The following is a 15,474-nucleotide window of genomic DNA, read 5'->3' as shown; positions in this document are numbered from 1 at the left end:
GCTTAAGTTATTTACAGTGGGGGTAGGACACTAAAGTATATTTTTGTAGTCCTCGGTGGAAAATGAAAACAAAAACAGCTAGGTAGGGCCAATTGGATTTTTTTAATTGATAATGAATTTGAATTTGTGTGTGTTTGTTGGCTTGTTTTGGTCACCGGATGTCCCGTTTTAGTTTTCTTCATCTGGAATCAGAAACAAAGCATTTCTCAGTTTAGTCTCCTTCACCGATGACATTGGGCCCGTCTTTGGCGTCTCACCTTCTTCCTCCTCGTCCTCCTCTTCATCCTCTTCCTCCTCCTCTTCATCGGAGCTGAAGGTTCCGTCGGGCAGGCTGTAGACGCGGATGACTTGCTGCGAGGGGAGAAGAGGCCGTCAGAGGGCCGCTGGGGTTGAGGGACCGCGTATCCGGTCGGCTTACCTTGTTGGGATCCTTGAGGATGAGGTACTTGCCCTCTTCCAGCTTGCGGCAAATGTCGATAACGCAGCGCAGGATGCCCCAAGCGTTCTCCATGCTCAGGTTGATCTGGCTGGCAAACTCATTGGGCTTGAACTGCTGGGTGCCTAGAACCACGTGGCGGGCCGAGTCCTTCACATGGTAGCGGGACACGTAGCTGCGAGGAGAAAGAGTAGACAATACTTTTTTTAATGTGCGTTGCAGCTAATAGTTAGCTAATTTTCTAGTGCAGAATTGAGGGTAATAAATGGATAAAATTGTCAGGCTAAGAACTCACCCCAACTTGAGGTACTCGGAACCAGCCAGCATGGCGCAGCAGGTCCAGCGGGCCAATTTGTAGCTGTTGTTCTTCAGCTCGGTGGCCAGGACGGCACCGCGCTGAGAGTCCAGCTTCTGGCGCCAGTCGACGCCGTTGCAATGCTGCCGGGAAAGAAAAAAAAATTGAGTCCGTGACCAAGCCCCGAATGTCATCATGTCGCTCTTACCCTGGAATCCCACTCGTTGAGGGTCTTGATGTTAATAAAAGACACTTCCCCGTTGGCACCCGTCATCACGCCGTCGTGCTCGCAGCGGACGATGAGGTCGATGTCTTCGCCCAGCTTCCAGTGACGGTACCTGCCAGCGGATGATTGTTTGATACGTATTGTTACTATTACTTTTTCTTAAAGGCCAATTACCTATCAAAGACAAATTGTTTATGAAATGTATTTGATGCCGACCTGTAGGCGACGGACGCCACCTCGCTCTTGTCCATGTCCTCCTCCACAAAGGGGTTGCTGGCAGGGAACTTGTAACGATCTCCACCCTAGCGCCAAAGCAAAAGAGTCCTTCACACAACTGACGAAATGATTCGCCCACGCCAAGTCGCCACGCCCCCATCTTACCATACGCAAGCACTGCTGGCTGAAGTTATGGTTGATGTAGGTGGCTTCCATGGCCAGGTTCCGCGGCGAGTTGAAGGAGTTGCCCTCGTCCTGCGGCGGCTCGTTGGCTGTCTCGCTGACGGTCAGTAGATCTGAGGACGGGGCGACGCATTGAGAAACGGCGGACGACGATAGACGACCTCGGCGTGCGTGGCGGCGCTCTCACCGAAATCAGAGTTGTCGCGCTTGTCGAAGAAGAGCTTGTTGCCGACGCGCTGCACGATGATGTCCCACGAGTTGACGGAGCGGGTGCAGCACATCAGCGTGGCCAGGATGGCGTCCGTGGCAAAGACGTTGCCTTGGGTCTTGGCCAGCTGCGTGTACCCATACCATTCACTTACGATCATTTCATTAATACGCCATCCAATTATGCAAATTATCTTTAGCTCATTCTGGTTGTGACATCATTTTCCATTTGGAGATTTTTTTTGTGGGCGAGTTATGGATTTGAGCAAAAACATAGGCCGAAACGCACCTTGCGGATGACGGGGTCGTCGGTGGTGGTGACGGTGTGGAAGATCCTCTTGATGCTCTTCAGCGACTTCTCGTTGCGAGTCGTCACGCGATCGAAGGCTTTGTCGTAGTACTCCAAAGCGCCGCAGCACTCGCTAGAGGAAAAACAAAAAACTGTGAAAGGTGGCTCAGAGACCATGGGATCGGGGTAGAGGGGTCTTACATGTCCACGGGGTCGGCCACTTCCATGTAACGCATCTTCATGAGGCGCGGGAAGTCCATCTCTTCCTTGACCTCCCAATCGCTTCGGACCTCTACTGAAGAATCCCGAGGCTTCAGCTGAGCCTTAGGAAACACATTCAGATCAAAAACACTGTCCTCTACCAGTGGCACTGATCTCATCCTCAATCATGGAACCAACGATTTTTTTTTTAATCCAATAGATTTAACCAATTTTATGAGTGGAATAGAAAGGTGTAACAGTACCTGAGACTTCTGGTCCCATTTCTGCCGGACTCCAAACTGCTTCTGGAACTTCTTCTGCATGCGCATTCGATCCCTGCAACAATACAAATCCGACTCATCACAGGGTGGCAAGACTGACTGATTCCATTTTTTTTTTTTAAATCATCTACTCATGGACTAACCTCTCCTTTTGCTTGGCGCCCTTTGGCAGCGTCTGCATGTTGAACTGCGTCAGGTTGCGGCGGTCCTTGTCCCGCCGCAGATTCCTCTGTAGGATCAAAACACAAAGTTTGCGTGTGGGACGGGTTCTGGAAACGGGGTCCTTACCTGAGCAAAGCGCATGCGGTTCCTCTGGTAGGCCGTCTTCTGCATTTTGGCCGTGTCCACCAGCTGGAAGCTAGACTCGTCCTCCTCGTGGAAGTAAGCATACTGACTGCCACCTCCGAACTGAGAGGAGTACTTGTCTGCCAACAGAGTGCCATGTCAGGGAACTACACTACATGTTGTAAAAAGACCATTTTGAGGCACTCACTGGTGTATCTTTTGTCTTGGTAAGTAGCCCCGGTCCAGTCGGCGACCTGGCAACCACAGAACGGGGAAAAAAAAATACGTTGAAAAAAAAAACTGGAAACAAGAGAGAGCGATATTGAGGCACGACTATAAAATACCTTTCCCAGGCGGTCTCCTTTACTGAAGGGTTGGTATGGCATGTCCTTGAATTTATCCGGCACGGCGCAGGGACCCCATCCCGACGGGTTGTCCTGGATCACGGGCGCGTGGAACTTGGCCATGATGAACTGCGGCCCAAATTGCGATAGGTTAAATGGCAACAAGTAATTTGTGTTGCAAAGACCTGCTTTATACATCCGAGGGTCTCAGGCATTTATCAGCACTTTTGTCTCCAGCAGGGCACTCTCACAAAGAGGCACTGCTCAGTTTGCGCAGTGGGCTAGTCATCACAGACCCCGGAACATCATTTCAATACAATTGCCAACTTTCAAATGATTTGGATTTACTTCAAACGTAGTTACACCGCAATAAAATGAGAAATATAATTACACGCAAGTTAAAAACCGAATAGGATTTTCCGAGCTAAAAACAAGAAAGCACCCAATTTGAATAATTAGGAAAAATTACTACGATTTAGTTCATTGGCTGCCATTAACGTCCAGTTAGAAACATTTGGACATCAGTCGTACTCGTGTATAATTTATCAGAAGAAAGTATTTAGACCAACAGCTTGGATTAAAGGTTATATTATGTGACAGATTAGGTTGACTGAGGGCGTCAATGAGTGTGCTCATGTTCCTAACATGCTAACAGCTATAAGGCCAGTCATCACGCCAGGTAGCCGCGCTAAGCTAACCGGCTGAAAGACGAGTTGCACACTTATAACTTCTGCTTAGGTTTCATAAATTAGACACATGCAAGCAAGTCATTTTCACTCGCCTTCTCGCGCATCGTTGCGTTCTTACCGTGGCCTAGGCGATACAATAAAAGGGTTTAAGAAGGGACCAGTATTCTTCGGAGAAAAGTACCCCGATAGGGCGCCCGCGTGAAAGGAAGTGACTTACTGTCGTAAAGTCGATTGCAGGTCGTGTCGTAAAGTGTCGTAAAAGCAACGCCATTGCGAACGCCATTGTAAACAATGAGATTGTTTTTAACTCTTTCCGGCTGCTAGTATTTCATTTTCTTAAGGAATTACATTTTTTAAATATGCACCAAATGCCTTGTCAGATTATTTTTCTGAAGCTGGGTGACAAATATCGCTGTCCAAATGGTTTCCTACGAATTTGACAAGTACATAAATGTTAGCTATTAAACTTTATTGTTTGAATTTCATTATTTAAGACGGCTGTAAAATAAAACATAAGTAATGGGAACAAGAAACCCCCTTTTGGAACAGTTATCAATTCCACATGCAGTTCAGCACTTTGACCACAAGAGGACAGTGAATACATTTAATGTTATAGTACATAGAAAATCAACAACTTCAGAATACTACTAGTATAACTAAATTTCTATCACACAAGAAACAACAAGTCCACATATAAACTTGAACATTCAATCGTTTATTTGTGAAAAAGTATGTCCTCAAACCCTTATGGCATCGAAACTGTACAATCAATAATTTAAAAAAAATGAAGAAAAAAAAAGTTTCATCTTATTTCTCAGATACACACAAACCCATTCACACTTTAGATTCAGCAGCCCCAAAAATAGTGTTTGAATTTTTTTGTTTGTTTTTGTTTTGTTTTTTAAACAATGCTTCCTTATATAAAGCCAAACGGGCACTCGGTGGGCATCCCCAAAGGGGACCTGTATATAATTCTCAATTAATTTAGGACAACTCAAGAAGGTCATACACAAAAAGATATCTTTTAAAAAACATAAAAGAACAAAAAAAAAACATGTCTTTAGTACTTTCGTCAGCAACGACCAACCATCCACGCCTTTGTTTTCCTGCACCAGAGATAAAAACTTCTTCTGGAATTTGTGGCAAATGACGCACAATCCCCATTTTGAAAAACTCAAGTGGCACATAAACATTTGTTCCATTTTCTGCTCTAATTTATCATACAATTCATCCAAAATGAGGAAATAGATTCCCGGAGTTATATAGCAACAAAAAAGGGGGGGGAAAAGTGGTTGTTTCATGTCACAGGAACGGAAAAAACATCATAAAATGACATAAATTATTGACTCCCATAGAAAGTGATAGATGTCAAATCCATTTGAACTGGGATGGCTGGCATGTGATGAGTTAATTGAGGAAATATTATTAGAGCAGTTCCAACAGTTTGAAGGTCGTTTCCTTGTAAGGTAATATAATTGTGTAATATGCCTGTGCGGTGAATAAAAATGTCATTCATTTCTCACCACCAAGAGTGAAGCCAGCGTGTGAAGATATGTGTTTTCTTTCATTTTGTGCGTGTCCCCTTTTTTTTAGAAGGGAGTGAAAAAGCAGCAGCGGGAGCTGGCAGGAAGGAAGGAAACGCATTCCCAACAACAGGAGTGTCGTTCCAAACACCAAAATCCGCCACGAGCCCGACATTTGTGCCAGGAACATTCTCAGTGCGGGATTACAGACCGAGCCAGCTCTACCAAAACAGAGCGGCCGGAGACCAAAAAGAAAAGAAAAAAAGTTTTTTGCCAGATATGTTTCATTATGAACTTTACACTCCTCAAAACAAGATGTTTGTTTGGAGAAAAAGGTGGTTTAAAGATGTACATTTCTTTCTTTACTCACTATTTAACCACCAAACTAAAAATTACATGGATTTAATGACTATTAAAATTTTTAAAAAAAGAGGAGAAATCCTCCTGAGATCCAAGCGAGGAGCATCTATTATTCAGCAAGCAATGAATCATGGGATGGTACACGGAGGAGACTGACATGACAAGATTTGTGCTGTCTTTGGAATCATTTTTGACTTGTTAACTTTGTGGCTGCCATTGAATGGTGTTTGAGTACAGCCCTTCAAAGTCCAAATGTATTCGACGCCTATTGCTGTCAATGGCAGCCGATAAGTTAATTCTTTCAATGAATTTAAAGCCAAAAGAATAGCAGAAAGATTACTGATCTCTTTCCTCAGTATGAATATTTCAAGTGTTAATGTGCCATAATTACTGCGTGGTCAATGTAAAAAGAGTCTTTAAAGTCACTCAAACAGACAAAACCCAGTTTTTAAAAAAAAAAGAAAAAAGTGTTTACTTGGAAATCTATGGAAAAACTCTCCCATCCCTAAATTGTGCCAATTAGAAAAGTCTTGATTAATAAGCAATAGAATAACCGCGTGTTTGGAGTGAACAAACGAGTAAAAAAAGTGAGTCCACAAGCATGTGAGAAGTGCACAAAGTGTGTGTAAGAAGAGCCTGTGTGTGTGTGTATGAGGGTGTAAAGACTGTATCCGAGTGCAAAGTGCTTTTATGTGACGAGTGGAAGCCTGCAGTTCAAATCATCTCCAGCCAATGTGCTTGTGTTTGTGAGTGTGTTAGGCCGTTTTCAGATTCACGTTGCCAAAAGACTGTGTATAAAGGTGGAGAAAATTCCTCGTTTGTGTCTCACGTGAAGTTTTGTAGCAGCAGCGGCGGCGGCGGCAGGACGCTGAGAAACGACATCGCCGGCCCAGAAAAGTTAGGAGATCTTGCAGTTGCTGCGCGTGCAGTTCTGCGGGGGGCTTTGCGGCGGCCGGATGGACTTGGAGCGCTTGAGGCTGTTGCCCTTGGAGCCGCCCACCGGGTTGGCCAGCGAATACGAGCGTCCGTGCATCATGACGGCGTTCATGCCGTTTGCCATGGAGAAAGATTTGAGGTGAGACTTGATGGCCACGGGAAGCGGCAGTTTGTCGATCAGGTGGACCGGCGTGCACGACACGATGGCCCGGCAGCATAGGTCCTGCAGGCTGAAGACTAGAGGGGGGGAGGGGGCATGATGGTCAGGTCTGGTCAGGTTCCCGACCCCCAGCTCCCAAAAGGGACTCACCTCGGTTGGGCTTCCAGAATTTCTCCATGCCGTGCCGCATCAGCACGATGCGCGAAAGCTCCGTGAAGGACTCGATGACGTTGAAGTTGCACAGCGGGCTCACCTCGAAGAAGGTCATGCCGTTTTTCTCGGCGTAGGCCCGCGCCTGCTCTGTGGGCACCTGCCGCTTGAAGGCCAGGTGAAGGCGGTTGCCCACCAGGATGCGGGGAACGCCGGGTGCGTGCTGCCATCAAAAAGAAAACCAGGGGCTGTCAGGCTTTTGATGTTGAATATTGTTGAGCTAATAATTGGGAAAATGTTGTTTTCTAAGACTCTTCAAAATGCATTTTTTAAGCTAAAAAAAGAGTAAGGATAGTCTTTCATTCACTACCAAATAATTAAACAAGGGGGAAAGCTGTGAATATTCTCCTGTGTAAAATAAAAAAAACATTTAATTTTTGAAGGATTATTAGAAAGTAAATGTTTTTAATCTTGAAAGGTCTAAAAATGTTGGTGCATTTTTACATTTAAAAACCAGATATAAAACAGAAACTATTCTGAGATTCCTCTAGTCCCCCGGCCTATCATTTTCATGTTTATTTTAGCATCACACCAACTCCATGTACATAATTTAAAGGGGCCGCACAAAGTAATGCGGCAGACCGGATCTGGCCCCCCCTAACAAAGTCACGACGGCAACACATTTTCTTGCCTTTGTATGTTTGTGACATATATTAAAAGTAAACAGATCTCACCTCGTCGATCTCTCGGATCCACCGGTCGATGCCGTCGAAGGACCAACGATTGGTGATGTCATACACGAGCAGGATACCCTATGCGTAAAATAGAGGAACATCAAGCGTGTGTCTTGAACTCGCTCGTTCTTGCGAGTCTCGTTTTCTTACCTGAGCGCCACGGGAATACGAGCGGAAAATAGTGCAGAAGCGCCCCTGTCCTGACGTGTCCCTAAAAGAAAAGTGGAAAAATGTCACGTCTTTGGAACTTTTGAAAGTAGTCGAAACACTTACCAAAGCTCTAGCTTCACTCTCCTGCCATCCAGAAGAATGGTGGTGGTCTTATAGTCAATGCCTGGTTTAAAAAAAGAAGAAGAAAATAATGGTGATTGTTAGCAACATTGATTTTACATTTCTCTGATTTGTCAGTTGAACGGCAAAATGCAAAAGCCAGTCTCACGAACACCTGATGCAACGTGTTTGGACATGTTACCCCGCGAGATCTTCTCAACCGGTTGCTGCGGTTTTCCAGCCGGAAAAGACCTGAGGCCAAACACCTGAATGGCAGGTTGAATGGATGACTTTTTTTTTACTACGGGCACTCATTGAGTTTTCCGCAAGCGAGAGTAAAAGCCACCCACGACGCTGACAAAATGTCGGTTATGGCCTCATTTCCCCCAAAAATTAGGTTGCCTTATATGTGCCTGAAGGCGCATTTCTTCTATTTTTTTTTTTTTTGCTCCATGATGAGGACGTCCATTCCAGTCAATGCTAGCCAATAAAAAAATAGGAAAAAATAAATACATTTTAAAAAGATGATCTTCATTTTTTATGATTCCAATTTTCTGAAAAGCAAGGGATATCTCTAAATATGATTATTCAGGAAAAAATTGCTAGTCCAATTCCACATAATGGGAGAGTAGCGAGAGTGAGCAGTTGCTTAAGAACACAGAAAAGCATCATCATCATCATCACCATCATCATCAACAACATCCTGAAACCTTGGAAGCTAAAGTGCTGCGCTAATTCTATAGTGCCATTGGAGCGAGTGCTTCCTGATATGATCGATTTCTCTTCTGATCTCTACGCTCGATGCTTCTATTTTGGTAGAACGGAACTCGGACAAATAGAACGTTTTCTTGCTCTTTTGACTAAAAAATGGAGATGTTGACATTTTGTTAGTAGTAAAAATGTTACTAGAAAAAAAACAAAAAGGACCACGAGTGATACAATAAAATCAATAATCAACACCCTTAAGTGATGAAATGTTAGTATTTTTTTTATTTATTTAGATATGTAAATATTCATGAAATCATGCACTTCTTCTGTCCGGATTTTCTGCCGTGTAAATATTTACTTTGGGCCGTACGACGGTCTTGTTTTTTTTTTTTTTTTTGTTGCTTTTAGCCAGCGGGAAGCCAAGCAACTGTCAACTTTTCTTCTTTGACTTTTAAAAGGGGAATATAACGGGAGACTCACCGCTGCTGTACGCGTAGGGTGACTCGGCTGAGCCGTCTTGCAGACTGTCCAGGATCTCGCCCTTGCCCACGTCGCTGTCGCCCACCAGCAGGAACTTGAGCAGGTAGTCGTAGCTTTTCACCGGGCTGCCCTGGCTGCCCATGGCCTCTCACATCAGCCCTGATGAGCAAACAAAAGATAAGCGAGATGTTGATGGTGGCCACACCGTGCTGACTTTACACCAATGTGTTATTTGCAAATAAATGCTAAAGTGGACCAACAACAATGGCCCAATGGGATGTGGGTTAGACGAATTCAAAGTATTTTTTAATTAGGATTTTTTTTTAAATCTAGGTAGACTTTTGGTGCTTTTAAAACTGAAAATAAACTCTTTGGCATCTTTAACATCGGAATAAAAGTGAAATTGGACGGATTGTTATCGTCCATGATGTCATGAAAAGTGAATTTAAACTATAATTTGTGCTTTATAAAAGATTAGATCTAATGTAGAGGTTTTATCTCGACTGTATTTACAATGACATTCCAGTACTGTGTGCTGGGTGGCGTGTACAACAACAAAAAAGAAAAATAAACTTCTTATCGGGAAGAAACAAATATATTTGCTCATTATTGACAAGAGGACAAGAAGCTTGCCTCGCAACTCAAAGCTAACAAGCTAACATTGTTACTGCTTAACGTCATTGAGTGGGCGCCACAAAATTTCAAAAATAAATCAATTAAAGAGTAAACAAGACACCGTCACCATGTCACACTCATGCCGAGTTCCACGGGTGAGTCAGCGGTTTTAAATAAACACACGGACCGGTGTTAGCATGCGCTAACCTGGCGAGCTCCACTCACAGCGATGTAAGCGTGATTTGAGGGCCCCCCTTTCTTCCTTTCGTCCGGGTACGAAGATTACTGGAACGTCCCCCAAAATCACATCCAGGGGATTTTATGTACAGGGTCTACAAAAAGGGGGCTTATACTCCCACTCCGAATCTACTTGAGTCCTCCGTCGTGTCAGTCCGAGACGTCCATGTTTCCCCATTCTTCCGCTCCATGTTTAAACTCGAGCCGAGAACAGTGAGCATCTGCGGCCGTCTGACAGATTGCTTCTGGGATACTCTCTCCAGATTTTAGCCCCACCTTTTCATGCCTGTGATTGGTTGTTGGTTTCAGGGAGGCGTAGGAGGCTATCGCCATTAGTCAGATAAAACTGTCAATCCAAACTCTTGTCAACAACACGCAGATAGAGTGGGAAATGGCAAAGATGAACAAACATATGCTCCGAATAATAACAAAATTCATATTTATGACATGTCTTATAAAGTGAGTAAATTTTTCTTTTGTTCTTTCCTTGAATTCGATCGCTACTGAGCGCCTGTTTTGTATTCCCGCCCTCCATTTTTTATCACTCGCATGATTGGTCTATAGGCACAGCAACGCGGAAGAAAAGGATGTCATTGGTCGAGGTTTGTCGTCAATCAAACCTCCTACTCAATAACACGCAGATGGTGCGGGAAACAACAATGGTCAAATTGTGGTACTAAACAAAGGCAGGAGAAGCATTACTCACGAGTGACACCAATTGGAAAATGACACCAGGTCATTGTGATAACATTTTAATCCTCATAGCAAATTAATTTTATTCAATAAACAAGATTTTCATCCAAAGCAAGAATTTCTGTCATTAGGCAGTTATGCCTATCTATAGACTACAAGCACTGATTGTTTGGCATCAGAAATTCCCATTTTTATTAACTCTGTATAATAGCAAAAGGCTCAAAATAATAGCAACAAGAAGGAAATTAGTACAAATTAACCACAAACAAGACAATATCTCAACCTAAGAGTGAATTATAAATAACATCACATTTTCACCACAATTGTTTAAAAATCACTTTTGGCACAGTCAGAATATACTAAAAAGTACACTTTCTATTTTTATATATGAATATCATATTTTTTGTCACTTGTCAGTGCAATGAATTTGTTCTAAAGCTCAATACATTAAACTACTTGCATAATGGTTACAACATGAAAAAATGTGAATAAATAAAACTATAAAAGACTTTAAGAAATGGCAGATGGCCTTAAATGTCAGCATACATTTTTAACTCATTGGTTGCCCTTGAAGGCAATAGACGTCCAATCCATTTGGACTGGGAGGAGCTGGCAGTGAATGGTAAACCTTTCAGTGCGATTGACGACATTAAGACATCCATTTAACGCATTCAAGGCCAGCCCTGGTCTCTGTATAGTATTCAGCATGTGTTGTAATACTATGTAAAACACATTTTATATCAAACCACTATCAATTTCAGTCAGTGCGTTAGTATTTTCTTGTTAGGAGGTCAGTGTGCCATACTTTGTTAGGGTGTTGCTGGTCAAATGATTGGTCCCTCCCCAATTCCTGAAGTGTGCAGCATGTAGTAGCGTTTGACGCATTTGCTTTCCATTTCCTGTGTCTTGCCGGTGTCCATCTGTTTCCATTTCATGACTTATTCATTTCATATTCTTCCGTCAGTCGGCCTTGGCGGCGTGGCCCTTGGCGCTCTTGTGCGTCCACGGGTAGATGAGCTCCCCGACGAAGAGCTTCTTGATGAGGGCTCCCCATGAGTCTTTGGGGTAGCAGCTATAGGTGGGCGTGCGGTAGGTATTGATCACCACGCCACTTTTCAACGGGTTTATCTGAGGACCGCAATGGAATACGATTTGGGATAGTAACAAACAAAAAAAATGCTCTTTGAAAGTAACGTATGGGCTCACCTCCATCAGCAAGTGGAGAGCAGTTCCCGGCTCTTCACTCAGCACCCTGAATCTTACGCCCTCTAACACCAGATGAATTAAGAAAACATAGATGTTATTTTGTTGACGTGAATTATTAACGTAACAATATCGGTCGTACGCATACCTGCGAGCCTGTATGGACGACACACGCGAAGTGCCATGGCGTAGAGTGGGAAAGAGTTGATGAAATCCACACTGAGGTGGATCACCCCCTGGAACAGCACGATGACCAGACGCAGCTGAAGAGAATACACAAGCTTTTTTAAGCTTTTTGTTTTTGTGTGTGTGTGTGTGTGTGCTCATGATAACCAAAGCTGATGTTGTCAATTGAATTTGTTTTTCTTTTACCAGTGTGAAGACCAAGTAGTAGAGTGCTGTTGTAGGCAGTAGGAAGAGCAAGATGGTAAAGAGCAGAGTACCAATGAAGAGCTACAAGAAGACAAAAGAGGTTGGGGATTGTATAATACGAATATGTACCCGCGAAACGTGACTTAGTTACCTGGTCAAGGTCGTAGGAACACGAGTCAACTCTTTGCCTGAGCACGTTCCACTTCTTGCCCCTGAAGAGCCTCCATAGGGAAGCCAGTCCGTAGATCTTCAAGCAATACAATCTGCCACATAACATTTATACATGAATCTAATGAATATGCAGAAAGATTTCATAATGCATCGCGAGCCTCGGCTATCTTTAGCGCCACTGCATTATTCACGATAACCTCTTTTCTGCCTCATCGTCCATTATTACGAGCGGTGCCCAAAGCAAGGACTGCACATTTGTATGAATAAGTCATATTGATACGCCTGTAAAAATTGGGGTGATTTTTATCCCCATGTCCTTATGATTATTTCACTGATCATATCTTTTAGCCAGATGTACTGCCACCTGCTGGTGAATGTCAAAATATTTGTAAAAAAATGGCATTTGTTATTTATTTTTGCTTTGATTCTGACCTGGCTCCGTAGACGTAGAAGCAGTAGATGTGGAAGGTGAGCAGCGCCACCATGTCGGACAGCAGAGACAGTGCAAAGGTCAAACCCAAGCACGCCGACAGGCCACCGTACCACAAAATGGACTCCACGAATGGGGACAGCAGGTGCAAGTAACCTAAAGGACATGGAGTGATTGACATGTGGGACAAATGTAACGGCGTGCACGGTCTGTGGCGAGCGATTCACTCACTGATCCACATGTGGATGTGGTAGAGGAAGAAGCGGCCCAGCACCTCATCCAGGGCCCGGTTCATTTTTAGCCCGGCTGGGGCACCCATCAGCCACTGGAGAAGCTCCTCCAGCTCCTTAGCAACATGCTAAATAGAAAAGATGGCACTTAACTATCAATTTGGAACTAAGCCTGGTACTGCAACTAGAATTATTATTATTTTTTGTCCTAATCTGATGATTTAAAAAGTAAATAACAGAACGTTGAAAAAAAATGCCTTACGTCAGCAGCAGGCAGTAGCTTGTCAGCTAACATGCTAATGTGCCGGTCCCTGTAAAGCCAGGAAGCCAGAAACAGACCTAGGCCAATGTCCACCAGGAATGACACAAACACATTGGCCTTTCTGCATGTACACAAAAATCCAACCAAAACATAGAGTGAGCGGAGCAGAATATACCATGGTATGTTACCGTCAATGAATTAACCTGAGGAATTGCGCTTGAGTGCCATCTGTTAGCGTCTTGAGGTGCTGCGTTCTGTAGCTCAACTGCACGCACGATGACAACTTCGACCAGAGGAAGGGCAGCGGAAAAAGTCCAAAAATCCTGCACCGGACAAAAATAACAAAGATATTAGCGTGCTGCACTCTGGGGTTGTTTAGAATCACAAAGAGGGGCAGACCTCATGGTGCAGATCCAGGTCCACACAGCCAAGAGCCGTCTGAGGAGCGCACAAAGGGGGATGGAAGCCTGCTTGAGGAGCTCCACGATGATGCTCCCCTCGCGGCCTTCCGACTGCCAGTGGGTAGACTTCAAGGGGCCGTCGTCGTATTTGTCCATGAAGAACAGAGGCCCGCTATTGGACACCGTGTGGAAGACCTCAACATAGAAAACAACAACAACAGTTATCTAAGAACAAGGAGTGAAAACTGACCAAACCCCATCCACGTCTGTACCTGTCTCAACTCGGACAGCGAATCATCTCGGGATTCCGGGACGCCGTTCTGGATGGGATGAAGCTCCGACAACATCACTTTCCTTTGCTCGTAGTGGATGAAGATCACCTTCTCCTCCTCATCTTCTTCTTCTCCCTTCTCCTCGCTCTTCTTGGCCTCTTTTTCTTCTCCCAGGAGGCGGCAGACGAAGCCTTTCTGGCCCATGCGCCGGCTAACCTGGAGCCAGCGTTGCATATCGAAGATTGCACTCAGGCCCTCCTGAAAGTTGTCCTTGTCTTCCTCACCATCCTGGGGCAAACTCCAAGTGCCCAAGATGGACAAATCCATGCGGCTCTCCTTCCCCATCTGACAATAAAAATGCAGCAATAGATATATGAAAATTGCAACTTAACCCAAGAGCAACAACAAAGTCACCTTAACTCCCAAACTGGAATTAAAAGGGAATCTCATTAGGATAATGATTGAACTAGTAGTAGTTAGCACCTTTCGTATATACTCTTTGACTTGGAATGGTATAAATGGGTAATGGATGACGGCCAGTACGACGGCCGAGTCGTGCTGGGGGATCCATCGTCCGACTAGCAGTCCGCTGGCTGCAAGGTTGCAGCACTGCGGGAAGAAGACCTTCAGAACCATTGCGTGATGTTAAACCTGTCAAACATAGATTTCATTTAAAAACACATTTTCATTTAAAGACTGCAGAACTGTACAGACCGGTGATGAAACAAACCCAACTTGAACACACACACACATTCCAGGACATTCTAAAAAGAAAATGGCGGTGTTTTGAGTATAACATTGTGGCGTGTTTATGTACTAACAACATTGACTGTCCCATTTTTGTCCTCCATGAAGGGCAGAGCACCCCAGGCACAAGTTTCATTGATTTCCTGCTAGCTGGTTAGCATTTTAATGCGCTACTACAAATTGTAAATGCATGGAGAAATACCTAACAAATAGAACCGTATCTACATATTTGGCATAATAGCAATAGCTTAATATAAGGGTAATATTAGAGTTGATTATAATGGGGAAAAGTGGTTTCGCAACCCAGTTCATTGTTCAAAACATGACTAGCAAATATGAGTTCCATTTCAATTAAAAAAGACGTTAGAATGTTTTCTGATGACGACGAGAAAGACAATTCTTGGATATTTACCTTGATATCAACTCCAAAACTTTACCCCCGTCTACGAGATCATGATTTCCCAAACGGCCATTTTGTTTGTTGATAGTCCTAGACATTAACATTTTCCGACAGGAAACAACTGGAGGAGCGTTTGCGTCACAGACATTAACATCCGGCTTAATTGTGACTACAATTAACAAATTAATCATTTTCACATAGAATGCCCGAAAATGCCCTTTTCTTAAAAATAAGAACTCTTTGTAAAGTTTTTAGACAAAAATACAAATTCCCACATTGCTTATGAGTTTCTTTCATTGATACTGATTAATTTGTTATAAATGGTCATATATTAACTGAATAATTATACTTACAAAGAGAATGAACCCGTTTTCTGCTGCTTCTGCTGTCTCCAAATAAGCGACTTATCTGATTTTGCAGTGACATCGCAAGAAAAAGGCGGGACAACAGTTCTAGATCTAAAACGTT

General features: G+C 43.8%; 3 protein-coding genes across 5 annotated transcripts; all 3 read right to left on the bottom strand.

Moving 5' to 3' along the window:
- Positions 1-83: 83 nt before the first annotated feature.
- eif3d (eukaryotic translation initiation factor 3, subunit D) lies at positions 84-3,874 on the bottom strand. Of its 2 annotated transcripts, none has more exons than XM_077735389.1 (16): positions 3,771-3,874; positions 2,964-3,092; positions 2,828-2,873; positions 2,623-2,759; positions 2,478-2,563; positions 2,317-2,389; positions 2,054-2,175; positions 1,853-1,985; positions 1,544-1,691; positions 1,339-1,469; positions 1,174-1,259; positions 940-1,069; positions 732-874; positions 419-611; positions 258-351; positions 84-182 (listed from the first exon to the last, which is right to left on the bottom strand). In XM_077735389.1, exons 2-16 carry the CDS (start codon positions 3,084-3,086, stop codon positions 169-171), a joined length of 1,659 nt encoding a protein of 552 aa, XP_077591515.1. In that variant the 5' UTR covers positions 3,087-3,092; positions 3,771-3,874; the 3' UTR covers positions 84-168. The 2 variants fall into 2 exon arrangements, with proteins under 2 accessions (XP_077591515.1, XP_077591516.1); XM_077735390.1 differs by having other exon boundaries at positions 2,054-2,169.
- A 472-nt stretch (positions 3,875-4,346) lies between these two features.
- On the bottom strand, positions 4,347-10,066 carry rab40c (RAB40c, member RAS oncogene family). The gene is given in 6 exon segments (XM_077735040.1): positions 4,347-6,708; positions 6,782-7,004; positions 7,516-7,726; positions 7,789-7,849; positions 8,974-9,132; positions 9,796-10,066. Coding segments are annotated over 5 exon segments (912 nt in total). The 5' UTR covers positions 9,116-9,132; positions 9,796-10,066; the 3' UTR covers positions 4,347-6,433.
- Positions 10,067-10,561: 495 nt separating this feature from the next.
- Positions 10,562-15,440, bottom strand: pigq (phosphatidylinositol glycan anchor biosynthesis, class Q). 2 transcript variants are annotated; one of them, XM_077735388.1, is made up of 13 exons: positions 15,360-15,440; positions 14,343-14,510; positions 13,860-14,204; positions 13,586-13,782; positions 13,390-13,509; positions 13,187-13,307; positions 12,926-13,052; positions 12,697-12,850; positions 12,245-12,356; positions 12,094-12,174; positions 11,870-11,984; positions 11,725-11,786; positions 10,562-11,646 (listed from the first exon to the last, which is right to left on the bottom strand). In XM_077735388.1, the coding sequence occupies exons 2-13, from the start codon at positions 14,493-14,495 to the stop codon at positions 11,479-11,481; spliced, it is 1,755 nt and encodes a 584-aa protein (XP_077591514.1). In that variant the 5' UTR covers positions 14,496-14,510; positions 15,360-15,440; the 3' UTR covers positions 10,562-11,478. The 2 variants fall into 2 exon arrangements, with proteins under 2 accessions (XP_077591514.1, XP_077591513.1); XM_077735387.1 differs by lacking the exon at positions 15,360-15,440 and adding an exon at positions 15,019-15,161.
- Between the last annotated feature and the right edge of the window lie 34 nt (positions 15,441-15,474).

This window comes from Stigmatopora nigra, chromosome 15 (assembly GCF_051989575.1).
Source record: "Stigmatopora nigra isolate UIUO_SnigA chromosome 15, RoL_Snig_1.1, whole genome shotgun sequence".
Classification (NCBI taxonomy): domain Eukaryota; kingdom Metazoa; phylum Chordata; class Actinopteri; order Syngnathiformes; family Syngnathidae; genus Stigmatopora; species Stigmatopora nigra.
Note: the sequence above shows the minus strand (reverse complement) of the source record. Positions and strands in the feature narration are given on the sequence as shown.